This window comes from Colossoma macropomum, unplaced genomic scaffold, assembly GCF_904425465.1.
Source record: "Colossoma macropomum unplaced genomic scaffold, Colossoma_macropomum, whole genome shotgun sequence".
In the NCBI taxonomy this organism is placed as follows: domain Eukaryota; kingdom Metazoa; phylum Chordata; class Actinopteri; order Characiformes; family Serrasalmidae; genus Colossoma; species Colossoma macropomum.
In genome coordinates this window covers 41629887-41656686 of record NW_023494803.1, presented here as the reverse complement: position 1 = coordinate 41656686, position 26800 = coordinate 41629887, and the positions used below count along the sequence as shown (strand labels likewise).

The 26800-nt window shown below is 39.1% G+C and overlaps 2 protein-coding genes across 2 annotated transcripts in view; both read right to left on the bottom strand.

Annotated features, from left to right (window-relative positions):
• Window positions 1-495: 495 nt before the first annotated feature.
• On the bottom strand, window positions 496-15377 carry sccpdha.1 (saccharopine dehydrogenase a, tandem duplicate 1). The gene is made up of 12 exons (XM_036593010.1): window positions 15100-15377; window positions 11328-11440; window positions 9392-9472; window positions 8024-8153; window positions 7564-7613; window positions 7352-7482; window positions 6222-6339; window positions 5361-5480; window positions 5171-5227; window positions 4624-4735; window positions 2738-2819; window positions 496-1385 (listed from the first exon to the last, which is right to left on the bottom strand). Exons 1-12 carry the CDS (start codon window positions 15287-15289, stop codon window positions 1295-1297), a joined length of 1275 nt encoding a protein of 424 aa, XP_036448903.1. The 5' UTR covers window positions 15290-15377; the 3' UTR covers window positions 496-1294.
• Window positions 15378-25209: 9832 nt separating this feature from the next.
• Window positions 25210-26800, bottom strand: part of cnsta (consortin, connexin sorting protein a) — a 48957-nt gene continuing 47366 nt past the window's right edge. The window contains exon 14 of the mRNA XM_036592653.1: window positions 25210-26495. The gene's annotated coding sequence lies outside the window, so the exon portion shown is untranslated. The remainder of the gene's footprint in view (window positions 26496-26800) is intronic.

Below are 26800 nucleotides of genomic sequence, written 5' to 3'. Positions count from 1 at the left end.
CACGGTCGTGTCCTGAATAACTTGATATGTTTTGGTAATAAACTGGTTTTGAAAGTTTTCTCGCTGGTTAGATCCTGCTGGTGTGGGTTCACAACTGCTTCTTTTCTAACTGATGCATGTTAAAGTGACTTGTGTGCTGATAGCGCCCCTGCTGGAGAAACGTCAGACTGCTAGAGAGGACGGCCGCACACTTCTACATATTGGAATTCAGCTTTAGGTGCCTTTGGGAATCTGTGAAGCCTTATATTTTCATATTTCTGCAACCTTTAATATTCTTATTATTTTAATGTTATTTAAAACGAAATGTCTTCTAGTTTGATCAGTTTTCTTTCCCCAGCATGATGATCATCACCTTTGCAGCATCATCAGCATTATTAGGTTATTTCAAAAGCATAAATAAAATGGAAAATTAAATATAAAAAAAACCTTTCTTCAGGACTCTGTGTTTGTCCTGAGTTTTGGTTTCGTTCAAGAATTCTGGTGCATCACTAGTGATTAGAGATTTTATGTTGGCATGTTTTTTTTATTTAGACTTGAAACAAACCGAAGCAGCTGCAGGCAGACAGAAGAAGAGCTGGTCACCAGAGAAAAAGCCGCAGTTTTCACTAATGATCTCACTTCCATCAGGGCTTTTACACTTGATAAACCTACAAGCTGTTGAACTTTCTATTTCACAATCAAAAGGTCTACATTATTTATTTTTTGGTCGTGCAAACATCCTCACATATTAAAATATGCCTTTACGAGACTTGAAACCATCAACTGGAACCAGGATTAATAAACCTCTCTGGAATCTGTGGCTGTTAGTCTATTAGTGCAAAAGTAACAGTGAAAAAATACAATTCACAAACTCAGACTAACATTTCAAACCCTAAAAAACCCAAACAGGAACGCGGAGCAGTTCGAGTGAAGATCAGAGAAGCAGAAGCTCACAGCTCAGGTTATATTCACACTGACGCTAAACCGCAAGACAGAAGAGAAACAGTATAAACCAGCTTTCAGATCTGGATACACTGAAAAAACACTATTTGCTCTGACAATCTGCCGCAGACTTTGATGCGCGTAATCTATCAGGCGTAATCTGGTTAATGTGGCGATGAAGGAAGCAATCAGAGAGAAGAGATCTAAACAGGAAGTGCTGCTACTTCACAAGTACAGCTTTAAAGCTCTCCTGGTTGCATCTCCTCAGCGTATCCAGGTCTTTAAGCAGCTTTAAACTAACTCGGTAATCGTTTGAGAGAGTAAACGGAGCCGTGCTGGGGTCAGGCTGCTGGACATCCCGTTTCTAACTGCTTTAAAGAACGGAGAACTGGATGCCGTGTTTGTTGAGGCGGTCGATGAGGGCGGTCTTGGCGAAAGCAGCTCCAGGAGTGTAGACGCCGCCCCTGCAGCAAAGAACAGATTAACAGAGATTACAGACAGCGGAGAGAAGCTGATGAGCGTCCAGTGACTGATCTGAGAAATGAGCACAAATCAACAATGCAAAGCTGTTCTTTCTTATAGCTACAGCTCCTTTTTAACCCAAAGTCTGGCTCTACAAGTGAAACTTACACGCAACTTTGTTTGAAACATAGACTGTGTTCACATTGCATGTAAACAGAGTGGTTGGTGGTGATAGGAACCAGACGTCCACCTCTAAAAGCTCCCTCACAGAAAGTTACTACATGAAATGGTTATGAATCCACTGCCTGATGACTGAGACATTGGGGCTGGGCAATATGACAATATTCATCATTATTTGTGATAAATTATTTGTGATAAAGTATATCATAAGTACTTGAGTCAAAATTTTTAAAGGCTCAACAAAGTCAACAGATAAAAACTCAAATATATGGTAAAGAACCACAGAGAGAGATGAAAGAACAGCAACATAGATAAAGAATAAAACGATCAGCAGTTACAGCCGGAAGAACAGATGAAGATAAAAATGGTACAAATATGTAAATGACACCTCGCAGATCACGAGAACGATGTGGTATATCAAACATACAAGCAGCTAATTTAGCGGAGCAACTAAAATGTGTTGCCAACCTTGTTTTTGAATTGCTTCCTGTAAGGCCTTGTTCAGACTGCCAGCCCAAATCTGATTTTTGTCATATCCACATTGATTTTTTTCTAGTCTAAAAAAAAAACAAAAAACATATGCAATCTGATTTTTGCAAATCCAATCCAATTTGGAGGATGACTCAATCAGATTTTTACAGAGGCGTCTCAGTCTGGACACTCTGGACGCTCAAATCAGATTCCAAAGTGTCTTTTTCGTCACTCAGAACCCGACAACAACGACGATGTCGTATCCAGAGTGATGAAGTGCTGGGACTGAAGAAGAGCTCCACAGACTCATGATGATGAAGAGAGTTCTGAGGAGTTTGGAGGGGAGATGATGCTCCTCCATCTCTCCTGCATCCGCGTTTAAAATCCACATCACCAGCATAGCTACATAGTTACTGACGCCTACGTCGTTACCACGGCAACCCATGCAGACAGACTGGTGATGTCTGGACACACAAATCTGATCTGATCACTCAAATAACAGAGCAGACAGTCGACTCAAAAGATCTGATTTGAGAAACAAACCCGATTCGCCTGCAGTCTGAACACAGACGAACTGCCAAGTTGACCGGAAATTACACTGCATGCAACTCACAACATGAAAGTTCCACTGTATAAAGCCAGCCCTCCGCTAAACCTCCCCTCCTAATCACAGCCAGGTAAGAGCACAGAGATCTGATCTCACTTCTTGGGGAGAGAATTGGGTTCGTTGAGGATGGTAATGGCCGCCTGCACCATCGCGATCGGCGTAGCGACGTAACCAGCCTCTGCAAAACAACAACACAACAGGAAACAGCGTTTAAATAACAGATTAATGACGCTGAGAGGAGAAATGCTGCTACTGCTGCATCTACACGAGATCAGAGTGATTAAACATAATTACTTTTTTCTCATGTCGCTGCTGGAACAAAACCTCGTATCTCCAACATGGTAACTTTACAGGAGAAGGAAAAAACCTGCTTTACTTTTAATGTAAGTCAATGGAACCAGACGTCTTTCAAAGTCATTTCGCGCCGTTTCTTTTGGTCCATTCATCATGAAATTTACACACAATGTAAAGGACGATAGATATTTTCAAACTATGTCAAAAACTAAAAAAACGACAAAAACGGAGATGTGAGGTTTTGTTCCAACAGCAGTGATAATACCATCATGAACCACATTTACGTTACTATTCAAAACTTTGGAATGAATATTTTTATTAATATAATAAAAGCCAAATACGAGATACATGCATAAAATGAATAAAATGACTGTAATCTGTTCATCATGAACAACTTCACTGGTTTCAGATCAGCTGTAAAAGGCTGCACTGCAAAAAATCCTTAAAAATTTAGATCTTAAATCTAGTCGATATGTGTAATATTTCTCATGAAGAGACGGCAGAATAACAATATTATAATAGTGTTTAATTTATTTTGGGACATTTTTACCATTTTTAGCAGTTTTATCTTATGAAAGTGTCCTTTTCTATTGGCAGATTATTTGTTTTGAGAAATGATGATTGTCTGCTAATAAAATAAAACATTTCATAACACAAAATGACTTTAAACAAGCAAAAAATGTCTAGAAATAATTATAATATTCTTGGTCTCAGAATGATAAATATTAGATGTATTGCCTAATTTAAGATGTTCGCACTTGCTGCTAATATGATTCCACACGTGTGAAGGCTGGAGAACGTTCAGTTTCGGTTCTGCACAGGTTTGAATGTGAGACTGTTTTTCCGTTTGTTTGTGATGTTTTATGGTTTTATGGATGTATAAAAATGTGAAGTGTGGTTCTTTAAGGGTTCTTTAGTAAAGAAAATAGTTCTATACAGAACCATGAACACTAAAAAACCCTTTTCATGATTAAGTAGTTTTCTGTCTGCTCAAATCGTTCTTCATATTGATGGAGAATGTGCTGTTTATGGTTCTATGTAGCACCAGAAAGGGTTCTCTTATTATTACAAGCTTGACATCGTCACAATAGAAGAACCCTTTTTGATGCAACATAGAACCCTTTTCAAAAAGGTTCTAAATAGAGCCATATACAGCACATTTGCCATCAAACTGAAGAACCCTTTCACCATGCAAAGAACCCTTTAATCATGCAAAGCGTTCTTTGAGTGTTCATGGTTCTACATAGACCCACGTTCATTACTAAAAGACCCTTGAAGAACCATCATTTTTAAGTGTGTACTGTGGAAGTGCTGTGGTACACTCTTAAAAAGGAGGGTCCAACAAGGGTTCTTTAGTAAAGACAATTGTTCTACATACAAAGGAAGAACCCTTTTCTGCTTAAATGGCTCTTTGCATGGTGAAGTGTTCTTCAGACTGATGGAGAATGTGTTTTATATGGTTCTGTGAAGAACCTTTCTTGGAATAGGTTCTATATAGCACCAAAAAGTGTTCTGCTATTGTTACGATGTCAAGCTTGTAATAACAGGAGAACCCTAGAACCGTAAACAGCACATTCTCCATCAATATGAGGAACAATTTCACCATGCAGAGAATCATTTAAGCAGAAAATGGTTCTTTGAGCATTCATGGTTCTATATAGAACCACTGTATGAACAGGGATGCTCACCTGGTCCCTGGACGAGCGTGCGGATCTTAGCGTTAGGTTTCCCCTGCGAGGGGTCCTGACCCTCAGTGTAACCTTCTCCATAGAACGCGAAACGGAAAGAAGAGCCCTCCATCTGCACATCAAAGACATCAAACACATCAAACACATCAAAACAATTCAGTGTGTCTTTATGAAATACGTACGTACATGAGATCAAACCAACCGTGTATGAAACACTTTTGCAATCTAACTTTATAAACAGCTACATTTTCTGATTCTGTATCCCATAATTAGTATTTAGACTTCTAGAGGATTTTTAACACAGTAAACAAATACAAAACTGGACAAACTGTGGTTTTGCTACTGATTTTATCCTATATGATGTTAAACATGGGCCCTTTGTGGGATCCCACTTCAGAAAGAGGTCGTGTAGTGAAGCCTAAAACACAATAAAATAAACAAAACACAACAAAAACCACGACAGCACAGTGATCACTTATCTGGTAGACGGTGTTAAAGCTAATACTCTGTCAGATTTGAGGGGAAACAGGTTTTTAGCGTCTCGTACCTGTTTTCTAGTCGGACCCTCCTTGGAGAAGAAGCCGAAAGAGAAAAACTCTGGAAACTGCACAGCGAAGAGAAAAGAAAAGGTCTGTGTTTACATATCGACTCTGTGGCTGAACTGGAAAAGCAAAAACAGGCTTTTAAAAGTCTGACTGCAGTTTCAGAAGCAAAGCTCCAAAATAAAAGTCCCTCACCTTAATCAGGAGCTTCCTGCCAAAACTGAACTTCACCAGAAACCAGAACATCAGACCAGCGAAGAGCAGCTTAAAGACGGAGGAGACTCCACCGACTCCAGCGTAGGCGCCGTACTGAACCTGAGGAACAGCAGCAGGACAGAGGACTGATACAGCTTAAAGGGGAACTCCACTGAATTTTCAAAAATTCTGCATAATCAAGTGGTTAAGATGTAAACAGAGCGGTTCAGAGCTGTTCAGAGCTGTTCAGAGCGGTTTGGTGTGAAACGCTCTGTTCTAGATAAACTTACCGAGTCAGAACTGTTCACAGTGGTGGTGATAGGAACCAGACGTCCACCTCTAAAAGCTCCCTCACAGAAAGTTCCTACATGAAATGGTTATGAATTCACTGCCTGATGACTGAGACACTGTTTTATGATAGTTTAGAGAACTTAAACTCCATTCATGGTGGAGGGATACATGCAGGGCGCTGTGAGGCAAAATAGTCCCCAAAGAAAACTTATTATTTCAGATTTTCCACTATTTTCCCATCATCAACATTCCATATAAACTCAGAAGACTCGTGTAGGTTCACTGGTGGTTCTAGATAGTAAATAAAATGTCCATATTTGTGTTGTAGTCATGGCGACCCCTGGTTCCTATCACCACCACTGTAAAGACATCTGAACCATTTCACACCAAACCACTCTGAATCTCTCTGTTTACATCTCACACACTGAGCATGACCAGTGGTTACAGACAGCCAGCACGATGCTAACTGGCCCTCATTTGTTTCCATTTATCTTTAGCAACATTAGCTTTGTTGGGTGAATTACTACATCATAGTCATATGTGGTTTGTATGAATAAGTGCTAAACTTACTGGGGTTTCCTGGTGTTCCTCAGAGAGGAACCGCTGGGTTCTCTTCACCACTGATGGATCGGCGCCCATGAAGGGAACAGCGTACTGCTGGATCTCATCACTGAAGAACAGAGCGCCTCTGCACACATTAAAGTAGACCTGTTTCAGTATCTTTAAACTTATTTTAGTATTAGATTGTGCTGCAGAAGTGTCTGTTCATTATAATGCGAAATACACAGAACTTAAAGAAAAACAAACCATACATTTTGCAAAAGGTCTCAATAAAAATCCTTTACAAGATGTACAAATCATGAATGATGTGAGTTGAATGCAAATTTACTGTGTACATTGTGCAAAAGGTAAATTAGTATATAATTATAATGCCTGATAATTAGTAATCATTAATACAGTTTAGGGGTGGGCAATATGATGAAATATTATGGTTATCATGATAAATTATGCCATAATTCTCTTTTCTGAGTATATCGTGGATCATCAGCACTTAAAGAACACCGACTACGTTTCAGTACAGCGTGAGCAGTTCGGCCTGTTAAACTGGACTTAGTGCAGTTTGTAAAACAGAAAAAAATCACTGTAGTTGTAAGATTATTATTTTTTATTATTATTATTATTATTGTTACTATTATTATATTGTTTATATATGGCACTGCAGGTTCTTTTTCATCTGTTCCAATTTAATAAATCTATGACAAACTAAATATTGTAATGTACATCATGTATCGTGAAAATGTCCTGAAGTATCGTGATATATATTTTTGCCATATCGCCCACCCCAATACAGTCCCGTGTAAAAGTCTGTGCGCCCCTAGACAAATGATGTATGTAAGAGTTAAAAAGAAGTTAACATCCTCTACAGAGAACAGACTTAAATATGACACTTTTCTTTTTTTTTAGTGCTTTATTGTTTTATTTTTCCCCAATATGTTAAAAATCGGTAAATAAGCAGTAATTGAGTATTAAAATGTGCAGAAGTGTGTCTCTGTAGAGGACGTGTTCACTTATTTATGCTCAAAAAATCAACACAAGTATGTAATTTGATTATTCATGCAGGGTTTGTTTCAATGAAAATCTCCCTGCATGATTAAAACCCCGGTGAACGGGTCAGCGATGAAGCTGCTGCTGAGAAACACCTGCGTTTGATCTTGGTCCCGACCACAGGCAGAGGTTTATGGCCAAACTTCTTCCTCAGGCTGCGGAGTTTGTCGCTGTCCGCGAGTCCGTACACAGCCGACTGCCACGTACCGTCATGGATGCAGCCGCCCTAAAACACACAGCAGGTCAAACTGCAGCTTCAGGATGAGAACGGTCGAGAAACAAAGCCTGCAAGATCAACAGAACCAACCTCAGGTCCCGTACTCGCCGTCAGAAAGCTCTCCACCGCCGTCAGAGTCCCTGCACACACAACGGAGGACACAGCTGTTCAGTGAAGCTTGCAAAACAGCGTTTCTACAGATTAAAATAATGAAAAACTACTACTGCTCATTTTTAAAAATCCACTAGTGGGCGCTGTGGGCTCAAATACTGCGGGGAAAAAAACTGGAAACTCTCTCTCTCACTCTCTCTCTGAGTGGGTGAAAGAGCCCCTGTGTAAGATTTTATGGTTCTGGGCTGGTTAGAAAATATTCCCAGGCCGGGCGACGACCATAGAAAGATCCCTATAAATGATGATTTTGTGTATATTTAGCTCATTACTGTCTCTGTTCATGCCTTTAACTAATACAGTAAAACGCTCCATATATGAAAATAATGCCAGTAAACCTGAACTGAAAGCAGAAGGATGTGAGGATGAGAGGATCACCCACCTTTAAACTGGTCCCTGGTGTACAGGACACCCATGTCTGCAGGAATGGAGTCGAATCCGCAGCTTCCCACGATGTACACGCCCTTTTCAGCCGCCTGGCTGTCATAGTTCAGCTGCATGCTCTCCAGAAACTGCACACAGAGCATCACTTTAACCACCTGCGTTCAGTCACCTCTTATCTCAGAACAGAATTACTACTGTTATTACTTTATAATATATGAGTGTTATGAGTCACTGACTTAATTTAATACATATGTGACATATATCAAATTATTCAACAATACCTCTATTATGTGAAACAGTTTTCAGTGCATCCATATAAAATTCATTTTAGTTTCTTTTTCCTTCCAAAGGTCTAAAAAAGTCAGCTGGTGTAACCGTCCAGCCATATATGCTGACTGAGAAACTATCAAAAAAAGATCATTTAGTTGTATCAAAATCTAAATAAAATAGTTTGGTGTAATTTAATCTTTGAAAGCTTTAAAGTGAAAAAAAAATTTTGCTCAACTGACTCACTAAAGAACTCGTCAGGCAACACAACCAAAAACAAAAGACTTTTATTTTGACATGCTTTTACGAAAGAGTGCCCAGAGTATTGCATCATAAGGAAGACCCCAAGTGACCTTCATGGTGCAACGCCAAGGTCACAGATTCAGTAAAAGTGTGATGTTTGAGTCGCGGTTAGAACAGAGTTTATCATGTCCGGTGTTCTGACCTCTGGAGAACCATGACAATGTGGAATTATTATAATAATGTTTATTTATTTTAAAAAATGTAAATCTAAACTCAAGCTGAAGGACAAAGGTTTCTACGGGTGTCTAAGTAGATGCCTGTTTAATCTGAAATTAGTCTGAAAAGTCAGGCGGCGCAACCAGTCAGTCAGATGGAGCAACCAGACCAGCACAGTTTAATACCTGAAACAGGCAATTAAAGACTTAATAACACTCACTATATTTAAAATAGAACATACACAGAGATATAAATTCAAATATATATGCAGATATAAAAATGCAGATCATGTCCTTTTTAATAAGATCTTTATAAATGAAAACATTATTTGTCACTGACCCATATAATTACATAGTAGTATATAATAGGTAAGCTTATTACTAAAAGGGGTGTAACTGATGGAAAATGGGTCTTCTACTGTAACAAGATTCAAAAAGGTTCTACACAGAACCATCTACAGCACATTCTACATCAGTCTGAAGAACCATTTCATGAAGCAAAGAACCCTTTAATCATGCAAAAGGTTGTTTGAGTGTTCGTGGTTCTACATTAGAACCATTTCTTTTACTAAAGAACTCAAAGAACCATAAATTCTGAGACTGTAGAAGTCACAGTGGTGTGTAATGCAGATGGGACGTACCTGAGGTTCTCCACAGATATCGACACAGTGTGCTCCGTTCTCCACGCACGCCTTCACCACCGGCTCTCCATAGAACCTGTACTGGAGACGAAGAACGTCTGATGTAAAATCTGATTGTTCACACTGTTGTGGACACTACAGTACGTCTGCGATTCCTGTTGTTTCTATTAATAAATTTAAAATTAAAGGTAAAGATCTGTGTTTATTGTATTTATTGTCTCTTTGCTGCTGTTCTGTGTTAAATGTGGCAGAAACTACAGTTCGTTCCTCTCTCAGCACCTCTGAGAACAGAGGAAATGACAATAAAGCCGACTTTGATTACTTATAAGCTATTTATAAATAGAAACTTGTGAGTGTAATCTGTAACGTCCGTGTGGGGGGCAGGGATGCGGGAAGTGGGAGGGGCTGAGGGGTCTGCAACGCCCCCTAATTTCAGGATAATGATGATAATACAGAGATCTGACATTTTTAATAATATGAACGTAGCAAAGACTCATGTGTGCTTGTTTCGTACGGAAGTACAGAATAACAGCTCCTAACTTCATCATCTCATCATGAACTCCAGATAAGAAAACAGCATCACACAAACATCCTAACTAGACTGAACCTCCTAAATGCTGTCCTAACTTTAGGATGAACCCCAACAGGGTCCTCACTTCTGTTTAAGGTCCGTTTCTCTGGTTTTTAGGCAGCTGAGTCAGCAGCATAGTTCACTACCAGCATAATGAGCTCCATTTATTCCTACTGTAAAACGCTGCTTTCACTGTGAGATGATTTTCTTTTCTAACGCTGCGTTTTAAAGATCTCAGACGCTGCAGACTCGATCTCCACCGCCCCTCTGATCACCTTCGTGTGTTAATGTTGATGATGAAATATTACAGTGATGGTGGTGAATAATGAGGAGACGGAGCTGAACGTGTGTCTGTTTATTAGGAGGAGTAACGTTAGCGCGCTCGGCTAAAGCGTTTGGGAAATGGAGACTGAAACTGGGGAGCGGCGACGCTCTGATAAACAGCAGGGGGCGCTCTCACAGTATTCACTACTTACAGTTTATCACTCTTTAGTTCTGTTTGGCCTTTTTTACATCAGAAACAGCAGCTTAACTCACATTTTAACATTATTTTGACTGTGTTTACGTGTCAGCTGTGTGTTTATGGTCTGTTGATAGGAAACAGACATGACAGTTGATTGTCGACTCTGATTCAAGTAGATTAAGATTTCCTAACTGGAGATAAGATGCTGTAAGATCAGATAAAATTAAGATCAGATTTGCTTCTGTAATATGAATTTGTGCAAAATCTTATGTTCACCTGTCAGATCTGAACTTAGGATTAAAAGAGGGGAAGTTTCTGTGATACGGCCCCAGCTGTGAAGCTCAAAAAAGCACCTCTAAAAAATCATCTAACATAATAACAACATTTATACAACTGTTATAACTGCCGAATCTCCTGCTCAGAGTGTGTTTCACTGTTAAATCTCACTGTGTGACCCAAACAGTTACCGCACTACACATCAGCAATCTGATTGGTCAAATTTGGACACCAAACGTGTTTCGGCTGACTGGCCACATCTGGAGTAAGAGAGGAAATCGGTGATGTTTTTCAGGCTAATTCCAGCGTGTCGGTGCATCACGGGTCATTCTGAGGTCGGTTCAATGTACAAACATGATTATTATCGTCATGGCGATGGCATTGCATAACCACATTGCATCAGGGTCATCTATGATACAGTAAAGAGCCCTGCTGTTATATGCTGTATATCACTAGGGCTGATATTGGCATCTGTTTAAAGAGCCGTATGGTCATCTATAAACTCATCACGTACAGGATTGCCCATTCATGACCCCCCCCACCCCCCCCACCCCCCATATACAGTTTAACAGAACCTCCAGAGTCATCCCTTCTCCACAATTAAAGTCATTGTGTTGGAGACTTACTGGTCCCACACAGTTGAGAACAATCACCGCCTGTTTACACATCGCAGCTAAAGACTCCGGATCGTCCACATCGGCCACGATGATGTCCACCTCCGTCTTCAGCTCCGGCTTACCTGGAAAACAGAAAGGCAGCGGTGACATGAAAATACGGAGCTCAGTTCAGTATCAGTTATGGAAATCATGAGGGGATCATAATTAAATGGTTAAGATGTAATCAGAGCGGTCAGAGCAGTTCAGAGTGGTTTGGTGTGAAACGCTCTGTTCTAGATAAACTTACCGAGTCAGAACTGTTCACAGTGGTGGTGATAGGAACCAGACGTCCACCTCTAAAAGCTCCCTCACAGAAAGTTCCTACATGAAATGGTTATGAATTCACTGCCTGATGACTGAGACACTGTTTTATGATAGTTTAGAGAACTTAAACTCCATTCATGGTGGAGGGATACATGCAGGGCGCTGTGAGGCAAAATAGTCCCCACAGAAAACTTATCATTTCAGATTTTCCACTATTTTCCATCATCAACATTCCATATAAACTCAGAAGACTCGTGTAGGTTCACTGGTGGTTCTGGATAGTAAATAAAATGTTTATATTTGTGTTGAAGAAACTAGGACTCCTGGTTCCTATCACCACCACTGTGAACAATTCTGACTGAAATAGCCATTTATATATAAATATAACCATTTTATTTACTATCCAGAACCACCAGTGAACCTACACGAGTCTTCTGAGTCTATATGGAATGTTGATGATGGAAAATAGTGGAAAATCTGAAATAATAAGTTTTCTGTGGGGACTATTTGGCCTCACAGCGCCCTGCATGTATCCCTCCACCATGAATGGAGTTTAACTTCTCTAAACTATCATAAAACAGTTTCACACCAAACCACTCTGAACCGCTCTGAATGACTCTGTTTACATCTTAACCTTTTAGTTATGCAGGAACTTTGAAAAATCAGTTAAGATCCCCTTTAATGCAGAAGACGTAATAAAATCATTAACAGTTAAAAACCTTATCATTAGCATAAAATACAATACGTACGCAAAAATTTAGTTCTTTATAAGTCTCGTACAGAGGGTTTGGATGGTGGTCCATACAGCACATCGAGGGGCTTTAGGAGACTAAAATAAGCCACATCTGTTCGGCCTGTCATTGTGGAAGATCCAGCTAAGAAAGGAGATGCGCTCAGCGTGTCAGTGAGTTTAGAATTTTCCATCAGCTGTTCAGGATAATACAAATCAGCCCTTTAGAGACCACCACAGACCGAGACCACCACCTCTCAACTCTATATACTACAGATCCAAACCAAAGCGCAGCATGTTTTCTATATTTCTATATATTTTATAAAGTGAAATCATCTTAAACTAGTCAATATATGTAATGTTTCTCATTACGAGCTTGTTAGAAGAATGTTATAAGCTTATTTATCCTATTTATAACTTATTAAAACAAATTTTAATCTTATTCCACTGGCTCGTTTAGAGAAGTAATGCTTAAAACAGGTTATAGTACATACATAATAACAGTACAGAAGTGGAATATAAGATCACGTCAGCAGATTATATTACTTGAGTGTCTAGAAACAGGTTGAATAATCTTATTACATTATTATAACAGTCTCATAATGGAAAATATTAAGCACATTAAAACCATATTTGAGCCCAGAGAACATTTTTTCTTGTATTTTATTTTTTCCTCTGAGCTCCACAAATTGTTTTATTGTTTTTTGTAGGAAAAAGTCATAATTCCATACAACACGGATCATTTTCCATCCTCTTTTTACCACTTACAATTAAACAGACTGTTTTTGTTACTGTACCTTTGAGACTGATATATGTATGTATATGTATATATATGTGATGTATGTAAATAAGCTCTGTTCTGATTGGATGCCCTCTATTGTGCGCGGTCCTGAAACGCTACTTATAACTTCACAATTAAAGGGGTGGGGCTAAACTATTATAGGCTGAATGGGTTGGGCTAAACTGCTGTAGGCTGAATGGGCGGGGCTAAACGGCTGTAGGCTGAATGGGTGGGGCTAAACGGCTGTAGGCTGAAAGTGTGGAAATATGTAAATGAGCTGGTTGTTGTGACATCACAGAAACTATTCAAATCGGGCTGTTTTTACAGTTGACTTTCTATATATGGACTGAAAGAAGTTTTTCCAAAGTACAAGCCTTTTAAATTTGGGTTAAACCAAGGTATCTTCATTCACAGTGTGTGTGTGCGTGTGTGGGTGTGTGTGTGTGGGTGTGTGTGTGTGTGTGTGTGGGTGTGTGTGTGTGTGTGGGTGTGTGTGTGTGTGTGGGTGTGTGTGTGCGTCTGTTAAGCATTGATCAGGCATTCAGAAAAAAAAATAGCTGCAGAGTAAGACAGAGAGCTGAGTGACACGACTGGGTCAAAGTTCAATCCACCCAAATACGATAAGCTGGTTCTTCTCCCTCTATCAGCGTCTGCTAATATCAGCAGTGATTCAGCAAAAAATTCAGGAGCTGGAAATCAGACAGAACCGGTTCCGTGCGGTCAGTGTTCACCACCCGCTCTGTTCAGCACTGATTAACAGATAAAAACACTGGGAGCAGAAAACTTCCTGCTTTTTAGGGAATTATTATAACATTTTCCATCTGAGCAGAGTTAGAGCTCTAAACATCCAGCTACACGGAACACAAGTCATACTGCACTACAGAGATACTATTCAGGGCAATATGGTGATATTTTATCGTATTATACAACACGCTATTCTTAGCATAGATATCATCAGTACTTAAAGGACAATTCCACTGATTTTTCAAAATTCCCCCATAACTCAGTGTGCTGGATGTAATCAGAGAGATTCAGAGTGGTTTGGTGCGAAATGGTTCAGATGTCTTTACAGTGGTGGTGATAGGAACCAGGGGTCACCATGACTACAACTTGATGATGGAAAATAGTGGAAAATCTGAAATAATAAGTTTTCTTTGGGGACTATTTTGCCTCACAGCGCCCTGCATGTATCCCTCCACCATGAATGGAGTTTAGGTTCTCTAAACTATCATAAAACAGTGTCTCAGTCATCAGGCAGTGAATTCATAACCATTTCATGTAGGAACTTTCTGTGAGGGAGCTTTTAGAGGGGGACGTCTGGTTCCTATCACCACCACTGTGAACAGTTCTGACTCGGCAAGTTTATCTAGAACAGAGCGTTTCACACCAAACCACTCTGAACCGCTCTGATTACAGATTAACCATTTAGTTATGCATTAATTTTGAAAAATCAGTGGAGTTTCCCTTTAAAGAGCACTGAACAACACTACCCCCTTATTACAAAGCTGTAATTGTGGCAGCATAAGTTTTTTGTCAGTTCTTACTTACCAAATCTCAGAAAAAATAAATATTGTGATGCATATCGTATCGTGAAAAAGTTTCCAAGTATCGTGATATATTTCTGCCATATCGCTACACCCCTACGTCTCAGAGTCTCTTCCAGCGCTGGGTGAAGGACTGAGCTGGTTTAATCTGATTTAGACATGATTTTCCTTTCCTCCAACATTTCTCCTCCCTATAAAGCGGCTAAAGTCAATAAAGCAGGTTTAAACCACGAGGATAAAGTTGGCTTATTCGCCAGCTCCTTGTTCGAACTTCCCCGTTCCACCTTAAATGGTGCCTGAGGCACCAGAATGTAACTGCTGCACCACTTAAGGTGGAACGGGAAAGTTCGAAGTGCTGTCCTGCAGGTTTAACCCCACATTTCGGACTTTAATCGGTGTGTAATGTGTGTGATCTGCTCGTACCGAGCGCTTCCGCGGCCTGTGTGAGCGCGGTCTCCAGGCGGGCTCTGCTCCTGCCCGCGGCCGCCCAGCGCAGCTCCTCCCGGGCTTCCCCCGCACAGCGCGCCGCCTCCTCCAGCACGAAGCGGCCGGTGAAGCCCGACGCCCCGAAGATGATGAAGTGATAGCGTCGCTGCGAGCCGGACTCCGCCATGACCACTGACTGACAGACAGACAGACAAACAGACGGACAGATCACAGATCACCCTCTACTGCAGCCCAGCAGGGCCTACACACACCCGTATTCCGGAAAGCCACGCCCACCTGCGCTGCGATTGGCTAGTCACTACCAGCTACAGGATTGGCTGTTGATGTTGTTGTTATTATAGTATATAATTATAGTTATATATAGTATATAGTTGTTATAGTATATTAGTGTCATTCTTTTATTTTTATATTTTCTTTTTGTTATTTGTTCACTTCAGGTTCATTTTAATAGTCTTTATTTGCAACAAATACACTTGATATTCTATATAAAATATATATTAATTTTAATATATAATTTTTGGGGTTTTTTTAAGACCAGTTTGAAAATTGTTTTTTAAAAAGGTAAAATTTTAAATCCATCATAAATTTACAATTTAAAAAGAGAAGCTTTTATTTTTTTTAAATATATATATTTTTTTAAATATTTAATTTAATTTATATTTTAATATGTTCACTTTGTTTTTTTGAAGACCCCAAGTGATATTTTAATTTGGAAAAATTGGGAAATTTTAAAATTTAAAATGAATAGTTTTTCAAATACGAAATTTTATGTAAAATTTTTATATATTAAATTTTGTTTTTTTTGAAGACCCCTAGTGATAAAATGTTTTAGCCAAAAATGAACCAAAAAGTCATTAAACCATATATTTAAAAATTGATAATGTATTTAAATATTGAAAAAATATTTAAGCATAAAATTAACATTAAATCATTACAAAGCATAAACTGACAATGATCAGTGGCACCAAGCAACAGACAACAGAACAATGTAATATTTCACTAAAATAATGATATTATTAATGAACAGGTCAATAATCCTGTCCTCCAGTATCACCCCAAGCATTACATCATTTACTGGGAAGTGTTCAGTCCTGGGATCTTAACACTCCACCAGCAGCGCAATCAGTCCAGAATAACACTGAGTGAGATCTGAGTGAAAAAGGTGGGTCATATTTTCAACGTCATTATTACAAAAAACAAAACAAAACTGTTCCGTTCAAAACCAAAACTAAGTCCCCAAAACTCACGTGAGGGATAAACATTATATTAATGTTCATGTTCACTTCCTCTCCAGTGTTTACGGTCACCGTCCAATACCTGCTTCATCTAATCAATACTTCATTAAGTGAAATCAGCTGATGGAACTGATCAAATCCATGTGACGCTGAGGGCAGTGAGAGGTCAGGACAGGCCAGATCACGGCTACTGCTTTCAAAACAAAACATCACTGTACTGCGATGATGTTTATTTGTGTTCATTCTGTTATTTAGTGGTTTAACTGCTGTAAACACACTTACTGCCCCAGTAAACACACAAAGTCTCAAACACACTGAGTTTTACTGTGTTTACAGTCGTGTGCAGAACTTTGGTCGAATTCCTTGTTTGTGTTGATTTTCTGAGTGTAAATAAGTTAAATATCCTCTACAGAGACTCACTACTGCACATTTCTATACACACCCACTGTTTACTTACTGAACTTTACAAGTTTGGGAAAAAACAAAACTAATAAAATGTGGCCTGTGCAAAAGTTATGGCACATTTTAAATTGTATGTTTTATTTTTTCCAGCAAATAAATGGAATCTGTGCTGTTCTCTGTAGAGAGTGTGTAAATTATTTACACTCAGAAAATCAACACATCACTAACTGGAGGTGCTCAAACGTTTGTATATGACTGCATATTTATACACATCTTACTGTCTGAGCCACCTGACTTTTCAGACTAATTTCAAATTGAACAGGCATCTACTTAGACACCTGTACAATGTTCACCACTCAGTGTTAACCAATCAGCTCTCAGTAGCAGTAATGCTAACCAATCAGCGCTCAGTAGCAGCAATGCTAATCAATCAGCACTCAGTAGCAGCAATGCTAATCAATCAGTGCTCAGTAGCAGCAATGCTAATCAATCAGCGCTCAGTAGCAGCAATGCTAATCAATCAACGCTGAGTAGCAGCAATGCTAACCAATCAGCGCCCAGTAGCAGTAATGTTAACCAATCAGCGCTCAGTAGCAGTAATGCTAATCAATCAACGCTGAGTAGCAGCAAAGCTAACCAATCAGCGCTCAGTAGCAGTAATGCTAACCAATCAGCGCTCAGTAGCAGTAATGCTAACCAATCAGCACTCAGCTAACCGATCAGCAAATGAACATCTATCTATCTATCTATCTATCTATCTGTCTGTCTGTCGGTCTGTCTGTCTGTCTGTCTATCTACCTATTTAAAAGATGTTGGGGGATAGAAATTTAAAACATGTTTATAAACAATACATTTTAAGAAGAAATAGAAAATAGAGAGGAAATAAAAAGCATTTAAAAAATCGAATTTAAAATTAAGGCAATAAAGTTCTGATTAAACAACATTTATAATGTTTCCTGCTTTTCATAAACTACCAATTTTATTTTCCATTAAATTTCTAAAGGAAGAAAAATATATAAGAACTGCTCACAGCTCTGACTTTAAATGATTTGTTTGTTTTGTTTATAATTTTTAATGCTAATAAATCAGACGGATAGACTGCTGATGAGCTCCTGTGAGATTATGATGCTTCTGTAAAGCTCGATGTGAGAAACTGATTTTATTTCACGGTCAAATAATTATATTAGACACCTTAACGATGGGCTAGAACTGCTGGCCAATCACAGCACAGGAGGGCGGGGCATGTCGGAAAACGGGTGGAAAACAGCAGATAAAGCGTCTGTTTCATGAGGATCAGCTCTCCACGCATTATGCGCAGTGTCGTCCTCTAAATAACATCGGCGCAGATTCAAAGGTATAAACAAGAGTTTATAACATTATTGATGAAATAAACAGATAATAACAATATTAATAACGATATGAACAGATTATACTGAACTGAAACCCTGCTGGTCTTTAAAAGCGCTTTAGGTAACTTCAGTGAAAAACTGCGTTTGGCGTGTGTGTAATGATGACCTAAAATAACCCCGCCCACCGCGAACCGTCTGATCCGTACCTGATTGGTCCATTCGGTTAATGGGCGGGCCGTGTAGACAGATAGATAGATAGATAGACAGACAGACAGATAGACAGATAGATAGATAGACAGACAGACAGACAGACAGATAGATAGATAGACAGACAGACAGACAGATAGATAGATAGATAAACAGACAGATAGACAGACAGACAGACAGACAGATAGATAGATAGATAGATAGATAGATTCCATTTAGTCTCTCTGTTTACTTGTGGAACTAAACTGAGGGATTAAAAACAATTACATTACTGATTCTTTAGAAAAATAGTCTCAAACATTTTGTGACCCACTGATTCAATGAGGGAACATCCACCCAGTTTCCAAAATTCCCCCATAACTCAGAGTGTGAGGTGTACACAGAGAGATTCAGAGTGGTTTGGTGTGAAATGGTTCAGATGTCTTTACAGTGGTGGTGATAGGAACCAGGGGTCGCCATGACTACAACACAAATATAGACATTTTATTTACTATCCAGAACCACCAGTGAACCTACACGAGTCTTCTGAGTTTATATGGAATGTTGATGATGGAAAATAGTGGAAAATCTGAAATAATAAGTTTTCTTTGGGGACTATTTTGCCTCACAGCGCCCTGCATGTATCCCTCCACCATGAATGGAGTTTAAGTTCTCTAAACTATCATAAAACAGTGTCTCAGTCATCAGGCAGTGAATTCATAACCATTTCATGTAGGAACTTTCTGTGAGGGAGCTTTTAGAGGTGGACGTCTGGTTCCTATCACCACCACTGTGGACAGTTCTGACTCGGTAAGTTTCACACCAAACCACACCAAACCACTCTGAACCACTCTGAACTACTCTGTTTACATCTCAACCACTTAATTATGGACTGCTTTTTTTAAGTGAGGCACAATAAAGGACAGCCAATCAGAACACAGCTCTTTTACATATTTGAGTCTTATAGGCACAGTAACAAAAACAACCTGTTTAACTGTAAATAATAAAGGAGGTGGAAATGATTGTGTAGAAATGAATTCTGATTGTTTTTGGTACGTAAGCGGACATCAGGGAACAAAAATCCAAGAAATCCAAGATAATATACAATTATAAACTCTATTGGCCCTTTAATACTTTAAAACTTTAATACAAAGCCTGACTTTAATAGGTTTTGTAATACTGTTATTTTTTCAGTTTTAAGATTTGCTGCTTTTTTCCTTCAATAAAGTTAAAATTATGCAGGAAAATTGTCAAAACATCTTTAATCATATTACCTTTCTCAAAAAAAACTGAGGGCTCGTGTCACTCTTGAAAAAAGATGGGTCTTCAGATTGATGTGTTGTATATGGTTCTATATAGGACCAAAAAGCTTAACATTGTAACTACAGCAGCAGAATCTTTGGTGTAAGTGTTCATGGTTCTACATAGAGGCACTGTCTTCACTAAAGAACCCTTGAAGAACCACCTTTCTTAGATGTGCTGTAGGAGATGAAACAAACACACTAACTGATTAAGATAAAATGTCAAACAGACAAACAGCTTCACAAACTCAGTGACAGAAATCATGATCAGAATAAAAGTCTCCAATATTAGGAAAAGTAAATAAAAACCCAGAAACAATCGAGTCCCAACAGGGAGATTTATTCACCAACGACAGTCACGTTCGCGTTTATAGACGATCTCATTTCGTTTCCCTTCAAAACTTTCCCCAAGACAAAAAAACAGTACAGTAAGCAAATACATCTGTCTTTATGCAATATATACACAAAATTAAATTAAATAACCCAAATACCTCCAAACACAATTACTACTCCTCTCCTTTCTTCATTAAACAGGACAATTTGACTTTCAGGCTCCGCCCACAAATGTTCTTTAATCGCAAAAATGCTAAAAAATCCCATTCAAGCAAATGAGAAACTGTAGAACACAATGTTTATATCACAGAAGCGAGTTATTGATTTCTAGAGTTTTAAGGGATTAGGGTCATTCTACAGAAACGTCCATTTTTGTGTCCCTAGCGTTTACAGATATATTACACTTAAAAACATGTTCGGGTTACAATTTATTTATATTTTCAAATAAAACAATAAGTTATTTTATCAATTACACCTTCTATCAATTACACCTCAATTTAGCAATATTGGTTTATAAATCAATCATATAGAATTCCAAGCACCACAGAAGAGCTCGTCCTCACAGTCATGTGTGAAGGCTGAGGCCATGTTTTGAAGAAAAAACATTTTTCTGCAATTTTAACTGCAATAATCTATACATGACTATGGAATATATGAATTACATTACATAAAGAAACAAATGCCAAATAAATATAAAATATATAATGAAAGTTCCCCAGGAGTCGTGTCACTGGTGTTACTGCGTAACAAAAAATCTCTTATTTTGAAATAAAAGTCACACTGATGACATCACTTGACTTCCTTTTACCTGTTTTCTGAGGATCTATGAAGAAAAGCTCATGGTGAGTCCACTGAGTCTTTCAGTTATCAGAGATTTTCTCATTTAGCTCCTGATTTCATATGAAGCTTTTAGCTGAAGTCACTGGTGTGACCGACTTTATTCTGAGGTAATTGTGAAAAAATAGAATACAAATGGATTAAATTCCATATTTTAGTGGATATTCCATGATTGACAACATGTGGTTTGATGCTCTGTAGCAGCCATTCTGTAAAATGCATTGTTCATTAAAAATGTCTCTGGTGTTCCTTTATTATGTGGAACACCAGTGAGGATCAGTAACACCAGTGACTCCTATGGACAGATAGGAAAGTGGACATTTCTGTAGAATGACCCTTTAATAGGCTAAGCAGAAAGTTAAGCAGCTTCAGCTGTTTTAGTGCGGTTAACTCGGTCAGTTAGCATCACAGAACATGGGGCTAGCATCGCTAAAGTTACTCCAAGAGATCTGCTAATATTGCTAACGAGCTACGGTAGCAGTGTAGCCTGTAACACTAGCCACTGTAGCATGGCCAAACTTACACTAATGGATTTGATAATGTTGCTAATTAGCTAAATCATCATAGAGATTTGCTGATGTTGCTAACTGGGTAAGTTAGCGGCATAGCCTACAGTGCTGAGGACCACAGCATGGCTAAAGTTACTCTAACTCTTAGGTTGAATGGGATTTTTAACAGCACTCTTTTAAGTTTGTCCAGTTTTGTCTAACGGATTGCTAACGTTGCTAACTAGCTGAGATAAGCGTCACGACATGAAGCTGAAGGAATTCCTGTTTAGCGTATCAATCCTATGAGTGTATAAAAACCCCAAATACACACCAAAACAAACTGATCTGTATGTTTCACACATAAATTAATAAGAAACAAATAACCGACTCTAAATGTAGGTATTGTGATATAAACTGAGTCTGTTCTACAGTTTCTCATTAGGCTGAATGGGATTTTTAACAGCGCTCTTTTAAGTTTGTCCAACCTAGCAACAGTCACTATGAAAGAACGTGTTTGTGGGTGGAGCCTGGAGAGGATTAATTGCTCTACAGATGTTACGTTACAGAGAAATCACGCGTTACTGATTCCTACACCACGTCCAGGGCTGAACGGAGAGGACATGCGTGTTATGATTTAGATTTGAAAGGTATTCAGTGATTCCTACATTAAATAAATACTGAAAATTCACATAACTCGGTCATCTGAACCCGCCAGGCGACCACTTAAAAGATAAAATAACTGACTTTAATAATAATAAGAATCGTATAATGTTTCTCTTCTTTCCCAATACTTGTTTAAACTTAAAGAGAAGACAGCAGCCCAGCTAGTCCGGGATAAATCTGTAAATTTTTCAGTTTTGATTGATTTGTTTTTAAGACAAATCCCTGTATTTCTGTAGAAAGTCACACTGACGTTGTGCTCGGGAGGAGAAACTTTCCAGATTGCAGAAAAAACAGGACAACAATATGAAAAACAATTAAAACGTAAAAACAAGGCCATTTAACACAAGAGGTAATAATAAAACAGAGCGTTCTTTTGACGATAAACCACATTAACCACAACAGTGACGATATCCTCACATGCCTGAGCAGATGCTATTAAATAATACAATATACCTGTTTTTGTATTCTTCCTATAATCTTTACATTATAAACATTCTTCAGTTCACACATATTGCTTTCCTGCTCCTTACGATCTCAGCCTTTAACGTGAATCATCACTACAGATGGTTCAGTTCAGTGGTTCTCAACTGGTCCTGAGGCAAAACCCACTTTTAGCCTCTATTATTAAAGGAGATTTTAAAATGTCCCCCATAACTCAGTGTGTGAGGTGTAATCAGAGAGATTCAGAGTGGTTTGGTGTGAAATGGTCCAGATGTCTTTACAGTGGTGGTGATAGGAACCAGGGGTCGCCATGACTACAACACAAATATAGACATTTTATTTACTATCCAGAACCACCAGTGAACCTACACGAGTCTTCTGAGTTTATATGGAATGTTGATGATGGAAAATAGTGGAGAAACCTGAAATAATAAGTTTTCTTTGGGACTATTTTGTGTTTAAGTTCTTAAAACTATCATTATCATTACTAGCTTTTATAGGTGGACGTCTGGTTCCTATCACCACCACTGTGAACAGTTCTGACTCGGTAAGTTTATCTAGAACGGAGCGTTTCAGACCAAACCGCTCTGAACCACTCTGATTACATCTTAACCATCAATTATGCAGAAAATTAAAAAAAGGTGTAGTTCTGTTTTGTATATGCCATTATCTCACCACGGAAGGTTCCTGGCTCTCTATTCTGTCCTCAGTGTAATAAAAGCAGTATTTAGTGTTTATTTAGTGTCGTGTCTTCAATGTCCTCAAAATGCCATGTTTTTTATTAATGTAGTTTTCCTGGCTGTGTTATCCATGCTATCCCCAATACTGTAAAACACTCTGAACTATACTTTAACTATTACACAGAAGTGGCCACTCAGAAAACATCGGCCTGCGTTTGGCTAGGCTAGCCTCAGTGAGCCGATAACGCCAGCCAAGCTTTATTATGCAACCCGCTTTTTGAGAACTCCAAGCGCAACTGTGATAAATGATTTTGTCTGGTTTAGAATGAAGCCTGGAAAAGGATGGCATGTCCACTCCAGGTGAGGGGAGAGGAGCTGCCCCAGGTGGAGGAGTTTAGTATCTTGGGGTCTTGTGAGATCGGCTGCAGGCTGGGACAGACGGCAGCAGTAATGCGGTCACTGTACCGGACTGTAGCGGTGAAGAGGGAGCGGGGCCATAAGGCAAAGCTCTCTGTTTACCAGTCAGTCTACATCCCGACCCTCACCTGTGGTCATGAGCTGTGGGTAATGACCGAAGATCACGAAGACAAGCGGCGGAAATGAGCCTCTTCGCAGGGTGGCTGCTACTCTCTACTGACAGGGTGAGGAGCTCGGTCATCCGGGAGGAGCTCAGAGCAGAGCTGCTACTCCTCCACACTGAGAGGAGCCAGTTGAGGAGCCAGTTTACCTGAATTGTTAAAATTCAAATTAAAAAGGTTCTTCAAGGGTTCTTTAGTAAAGCGAATGAGTTCTATATAGAGCCATGAACACTCAAAGAACTATGTGCAAGCTTAAATGGTTCTCTGCATGGTGAAATGGTTCTTCAGACTGATGAAGAAAGTGTTGTATATGGTTCTATATAAGACCAAAAAGGGTTCTGCTATTGTTCCGATGTCAAGCTTGTAACAACAGAAGAACACTTTTTTGTACTATATAGAACCATTTCAGAAAGGTTCCAAACTGAACCATATAAAACACATTCTCCATCGGTCTGAGGAACCATTTAACCATGCAAAGAACCATTTAACCATGTAATGGGTTCTTAGAGTGTTAATGCTTCTACATCGAAACACTGTCTTTACTAAAGAACCCTTGAGGAACCATCGTTTTGAGAGTGTACTTGATCTGCACCCTCTGACTTGCAGTGCATGCGCAGACTCCATCACACTGACTGACACTATCACGCATTTTACAGCAGTCGATAATAAATAATAATAATTATAATAATAAAATAGATCATAAATGTTCATACAGCCTGTTTATATTTATGGCTGTATTTTACACTCCATGCTGGATTTGCATGCTATTCTACCTGCTATGAATGTAAACGTATCAGAGAAAAACAGTGTTAAGGCTTGAGTGGTTTTGGACGCTGCAGTAACGCAGCATGAACAAAGATGGTGGAAAATACAGACGCGCTCTGCAGCTAAACCAGAACAAAAACAGCACTGAGTCGTAGACGTGGGTGATCTCTAAAAATCAACAGCATATTTTCTACTTCAAAAAATCATGAATACATCCTCTCACTGAGCCGAGATGGTTTTAGTGTCTGAAGTTTGCTCCTTTAGTTTTAGCGCTGGAGCTACAAGGCTAATGTAGCCAACAATGAAAGCTTATACCTCAGCAGTTAGCATGGTGCTAACAGAGAACTTGTAGAGATGAGAATTACACTCTGCAATGTCTTCCGGTTTTCTCAGACGCTAGAGGGCGCTCCCGAGTGAGTCCAAAATGAATGGGTTGATATGGAGCTTTTGAGCAAAATCATAGTTTATAAATGCTGAAACATTTTTAATGTAAAATAATAAATTAATTTCCTGAACAGCATAAAACGTTTTAACACTGCTGTTATATTTTTAAGAGCTTTTAAACTCGAGTTATAGGAATTTAAAACGGCGCCTCACGTACTTTCATGATGTCAGTGAGCGCGAACAGCCAATGAGCTGCTCCGCTCGCCAATCAATCATCACGCTCTAGCAGTAAAGCCCGCCTCCTGCTGCCCAAAACCGGCTTGCTGTAGAATAAAGGAAACATTCAGGTGAGTTTTCTTTGCTTTTTTAGTGAAACCCATCCTTCTACTGTCTAAAACTAAAGGAAAGTTCTGGTTCGGTGATTAGAAACTATTTTAACTTCTCATTTTTAGCCGTTGAGCTCCATTCACTCCCATTCATTGAGGACTCACTCGGGGGCGCCCTCTGCTGTTTAGCCGTCCTGTTTTTGATATAACGGGGAAATAGGGATTGGCCAGACTCCTCATACACCAGCTCTGGTGCTAACCGCAGGCCCAAACATCACACACCTGCCTCAACCCATGTGGAGCTGTTAAAGGGCCAATATCGAGTGAACTTTCCTAATTTAAAAAAAATAAAAGAGTTGGGGAACCACTGAACACCACAGCACTGAAAATCCGCTAGCGGAAGTTAGCATTATTGTAGCTATTGTAAAGTAAACAATGCTATATAATGATTTACATGAGTGGAGCTATTTTATTTTTGCTAATATTATAGAAAATCTGATGAAATATGACTGTTTCACGAAGCAAATGCTGTAAAAACTAGCATGTTGAAGATATTACACCACCATTAGAAGTGTTTACATTAGTTTAGAATGTGTATTATAGTAGTTTAGGTTTGGTATGTATGCACTAAATAATATACTGTTACATATACTAAATATATAATGTTATATATACGCTTAACTAATATATTATTACATGTAATATATATATATATGTGTGTGTATATATATATTATTTATTTAGTAGTAAGTTTTGGACACAGCCTAGGATGCCTTTCAAAATAAAAGCGTACCACTGAAAGCCCACCTGATGCCTTTCATCAAAATTACTTAAAATTATAATAATAATAATAATAATAATAGTAATAATAATAATAATAATGATAATAAAAGTTTGATTTTTTGATGTACCCACAACCCACTCAGTGCCTGCTACCAGTTGAGAACCACCGCTGTAGTCAGCACCTTCTCTAGTGTCGCGATGGTGATCCAGCTTTGAAAGAATGGGAAATGCCACGAATCAAAGGTTAAGACTCCGTATTTAAGACTTTAAAAACTCGGTCTCTGTACATGAGGTGAAGTTGACGGCAGTAAACACTGAGCTACACTGGCTGAGAGATTCCCTGCTCCTTCAGGAGGCCTCCTCATGGCCGGGTGTGTTTTTTTGTCCAGTTCCCTGCGTGGAAGGCTTCGGTTGACCCTGACGGGACACACGGCCGTTATGTCCAGCCTCCGCAGGTTCCTGTGGTGTGCAGAATGCTTCGTCTCGCCATATACGGACACAGGAAGTGGCTCAGACAGACCTGGAAGCCGTGCTGATGTCTCAGAGTTAGTGCTGTAATTGATCGTTTCAGCTTGGTGTTCATGAGAGCGACACACGAACCTTCAGGGGCGGCGGAGGCAGCTGTGAGGAAAACGGAAGAGAGAGGATGAGACTCCTTTAAAGCGACAATCTAACAGAAAACAAATTTACACTACTTCACACCATTAGCATGGAGCTAACTGTGCACCCAAACCACCACACACTGGCCTCAAACCATGCAGAGCTGTTAAAGAGCCCATATCGTATAAAAACGTTTTTAAATAAGAATTTGACAAAGTATCTAGAAATTACAAGCTCCAAAACGAACCCAGTCCATATACGGAAACTGAGCTCATTTTGAATTCACTGTTTTTGTGATGTCACAAGGCATTTAAATATATCCACCT

Bases quoted from the DNA above. Each gene is read 5' to 3' on its own strand.
- sccpdha.1 (XM_036593010.1), bottom strand. From the start codon at position 15,289: ATGGCGGAGTCCGGCTCGCAGCGACGCTATCACTTCATCATCTTCGGG. The intron at 5,481-6,221 runs GTAAGTTTAGCA...GCTGTTCCTCAG, and splicing joins AGGAACACCAGGAAACCCCA to GTTCAGTACGGCGCCTACGC. The intron at 1,386-2,737 runs GTGAGATCAGAT...TCTTTGCTGCAG, and splicing joins CCCAATTCTCTCCCCAAGAA to GGGCGGCGTCTACACTCCTG.